This window comes from Silurus aristotelis (genome assembly GCF_946808225.1).
Source record: "Silurus aristotelis genome assembly, chromosome: 3".
NCBI lineage: Eukaryota > Metazoa > Chordata > Actinopteri > Siluriformes > Siluridae > Silurus > Silurus aristotelis.
The window spans coordinates 5,556,073-5,560,097 of record NC_139576.1 but is presented as its reverse complement, the minus strand read 5'-3'; the positions used below and the strand labels follow the sequence as shown (position 1 = coordinate 5,560,097).

The window sequence follows — 4,025 nt, the reverse complement described above, 5'->3', positions numbered from 1 at the left end:
TAGTGTATCAAGCAATAACGGCTAATTTATTTAGCTAGTCTAGTCTAGTGTAACTAGCTAGTCCAGGCTAGTCTAGTGTATCAAGCTACTCTAAAAACAAATGTAACTAGCTAGTCCAGTCTAGTCTAGTGTAACAAGCTACTCTAAAAACTAATGTAACTAGCTAGTCCAAAGGCTAGTATAGTAGTTAAATTAAATGCTTGTATGGCTAGCTAATCTAAAGGCTAGTGTAGCTAGATATTTCCAAGAAAAGTATAAATAGCAATAAAGACTAATGTAGCATCATCCAAACTTGTCCAAAGGCTAGTATAGCTAAGTAGTCCAAAATATTGTGTAGCCAATGGTGGATAGTAACGTAGTAATTGTAATTTGTTACTGTACTTAAGTACATTTTTTATGTATCTGTACTTTACTGAAGTACTTTTATTTGATGAGACTTTTACTCTAATGTTCTGGGCTTTTTTATTAGATATTAATCAGTGTTTGACTTATTGATATCACTCTATTAATAGATTGTGACAAGAAATGATAATAGAAACATTTATAGCCATAATAAATCATAATACTTTGAATACTAATGTAGATTTGAAGGCAAATACATTTGTACAAGTGAAAGTTTAAAGAGACACTTTATTACTGAAGTAATATTTTACCATATGGATGTTTATGGTTTGTGTACTTTGTCCACGACTGTGTGTAGCTAGCAATAAAGGCTAATCTAAATTGCTAGCTTGAAGGCTAATGCAGCTATCTCGTCAAAAGTCTAGTATAAATTTTGTCTATATAATTAACTGCCAAGTAATTTATGTGCCAAGGCATTTAATTTTCTTTTTTTTTTTTTTTTTTTGTGCCCATCCCCCCAAAAAATATTTATATTCAAGCTTTTATTAAGAGAAAAGGAATGAATTTGGGATTTTGGTTTTGGAAATACAGAGGCATTCAACTTAGGAACCAACTGAAGTTTTATCATTTGACAAGAATTTGTACGTAAATCCGAATTTAGCTTTTTTTCTCTCATGCCTTCATTTCTGTAGGTGGCGGAAATATTCGCATTGAGAGCGTAAAACTTGGCTTCAAGGATAAAGCCCATGCTAAGATTGGCTCTTTGGGCAATGCTCATCATGTGCCAGGTGGAGGCAATGTGATGGTAGGTACAATGCAATCAAATTTTATTGAAATACACAACACAACACAACATAAATTATTATCGTGTCCTGTATTGTATTGCTAAAAAAAACTGAAAAAAAAAAAATTCCCAATAAAATACTTTCGATAAAAGAAAATTCATTGTAGCTCGATGTCTGTAAATTGTTAAACATGTACCACGTGCTCTGTTTTCACCGTCTTTCATTTTCCCTCATTTGTGCTGAAAAAGCACATTCTATAGCTTCATAAAGTCGAAATATTTTAACCCCAGACCCCGGTTGATTTCCTTTCATCGATATTCTTCAGACTGCACAAAAGAGGCAGTTTCCTTAATGTCTGTCTGATTTTTTTTTTCTGAATAAATTAAGTTTTCTACATAACCACTACAGTGTCTGTTTCCTGATTATAACTCTGATGCACCAAAAGACAAAGAATTTTCTTATTGCTAAGTCCTAACCTAAAGTAGAATTCCTCCACAACTTTTTTATGCAAAACATCACAATTCTGTGATTTTTCTTAAAATATTACCCCTTTAACCTCGTATTTTTCTGACTTCATTCTCAAAATTTGTCAACTTTATTCTTAAAGTTTTTTTTACATTATTTTCTCGTAATTTTTATCTATTCTTAAAATATTTTCGACTTTATTCTGGCATTTTTTCTCAATTATTTTGACTTTATTCATGTAATTTCAACTTTATTCTTAAAATATTTAGACTTTATTCTTGTTATTTTCACTTAATTTTCTAAATATTTTTACTTTATCTTCATAATTTTTACTTTATACTCAAAAGATTTCGACATTATTGTTGCAATTTTTACTTTATTTTCAAAATATTTTTACTTTATTCTTGTATTTTTACTTTATTCTCTTCCTTTTCCTTTATTTTTAAAATATTTTTACTTTAGTCTCATAATTGTTACTTTATTTTCTAAATATTTCGACTTTGTTCTTGAAAATATTTTTTGTTCGTTTTCACCATCGTGAAGTCTGAATGGCTCTCTTTATGTTTTTTCAGCAGTTAGAAATTTCCAAAAGATTAGTTTAAAGTACTGTAGCGTTGTCAGGTAAATGAGATTATTTAGTTTTTTGTGAGATTTTATTATTTGTTGATGGGTTACAGGTAATAGTTGTCAATTTGCAGTGTCAGTAATCTTTCCTTTTTTGGTAAAAGTAGGCGGTTTTTGGACACAGTAATAAGTGAAATATAGCAGATTTTCTAGTCCAAAAGTCCCCAAACCTTTTTCTGTAAGAGGCCACATAATTTGTCTGCAACAGAAACTGACATAAGTCTGAGTGACTACCAGTATTATAGTGGAGATTTTATTATGATTTTAAATGTATTTGTTATGTCTCCTAATGCTAGATTAGTTTAATTATTGAATTTTATGGCTCTGCCTCTCTTGTCCTCTCAGATCGAGAGCCACAAGCTGATGTTCCGCGAGACAGCGAAGGCTCGGGTGGATCACGGTGCTGAGATCGTCACTCAGTCTCCTGGTCTGTCTCCCCACCAAATGTCATCATCCGGCAGCATCAACCTGCTCGAGTCCCCACAGCTGGCCACGCTGGCCGAGGACGTCACAGCTGCTTTGGCCAAGCAGGGACTCTAAAGCAAGAAAAGTAAATCGCTTTCACCATCCTCCAAAACGCCCAGCTACGCCATCAGCTCCACCCATCTATATATACATTTATATACAAATATATACAGCAACCCCCCCTAGTGGTGTCGTAGTAGTGGCTAACGACCCTCTGAACGTTTCTGGGACACTGCATTTACTCCCTTGAGTATCATCTCACACATCCACATCACAATCGTTATCTGGCGCCAGAACGAGAGCAGCAACCCGGAGCTGGAGCGGACTTTATAACGGAAGGAGGAGAAATCGGTGAAGGGAAAAAAAAAAAAAAAAAAGAAGAATTGTTGTCTGATTTTTATTCCTATTTTATGGTAATCATTTTTATCCTAGGATTCCAGATCATTAGATAGAAAGGTACCAGTGCTTTTTATTCTCCCTATATCCTGTGTGAGACATTCTTCCTCTCTTCCGCTTTCTCTCTATCTCTTTCTCTCTCTTTTTTTTGTCTCTTTTTTTTTTATTACGGTGGTGTACAGATTAGGTTTAGCAGTAGGAAAAGGAAGAAGGAAGATTTTTTTGGGCAGCTGTTTCCTCCTCGTTCTTTTATGCGCAGAGCCAGTGCATGGAGTCCGAACCCCATCTCCACAAAAAAAGAAAAAAAAAGAAAAGAAAGAAAGAATCACTTACGTGACCAACAAAATGATATCCAATGTATATGAATATATGTATAATTACACCAATAATAATAATAATAATAATAATAATAATAATAATTCTTCAATAAAATACCTATACAAACGTTACTGCGAAATGAAATTAAGGAAACAATAGTGATGCGCATGTGTCAGCTCTAGTATTGAAAAAAAAATAATGCTATTTTCTATTAGAAAAAAACGACTTTTTTGCTGAGTCATCAGATAAAAGCGAACACTACATGTTTTCAGCTATTGGTCACGACGATGTTATGCTTGTTCGGATCATTTTTAACAATCGCATTGTTGGCTTTTGCCCAGGGGTCCAGGCACCAGACTCTGTACTCTTTTATCTCTGTAGTTAAAGGAATTCTCCAGTGTTTTTTTTTTTTTCCTGCTAATCTCTAATCATCATATCTCTACTACTGTGATCATGTGATTACTACAGACAGGAAATTGTTGCACAATTTGGAGATTCGGACAAACTGTCAGGTTTATATATATATATATATATATATATATATATATATATATATATATATATATATATATATATATATATATATATATATATAAATGGACAAACATTTGGACACTTTTCCATAAGATA

The 4,025-nt window shown here is 32.9% G+C and overlaps 1 protein-coding gene across 50 annotated transcripts in view; it reads left to right on the top strand.

Moving 5' to 3' along the window:
- Nucleotides 1–3,402, top strand: part of map2 (microtubule-associated protein 2) — a 132,454-nt gene extending 129,052 nt beyond the window's left edge. For all 50 annotated transcript variants that reach the window (XM_083536235.1, XM_083536245.1, XM_083536208.1 and 47 more), the window contains 2 exons: nt 1,035–1,147; nt 2,562–3,402. In XM_083536235.1, coding sequence (XP_083392361.1) covers nt 1,035–1,147; nt 2,562–2,756 — 308 coding nt within the window. In that variant the 3' untranslated portion in view covers nt 2,757–3,402. The remainder of the gene's footprint in view (nt 1–1,034; nt 1,148–2,561) is intronic.
- Nucleotides 3,403–4,025: the final 623 nt, after the last annotated feature.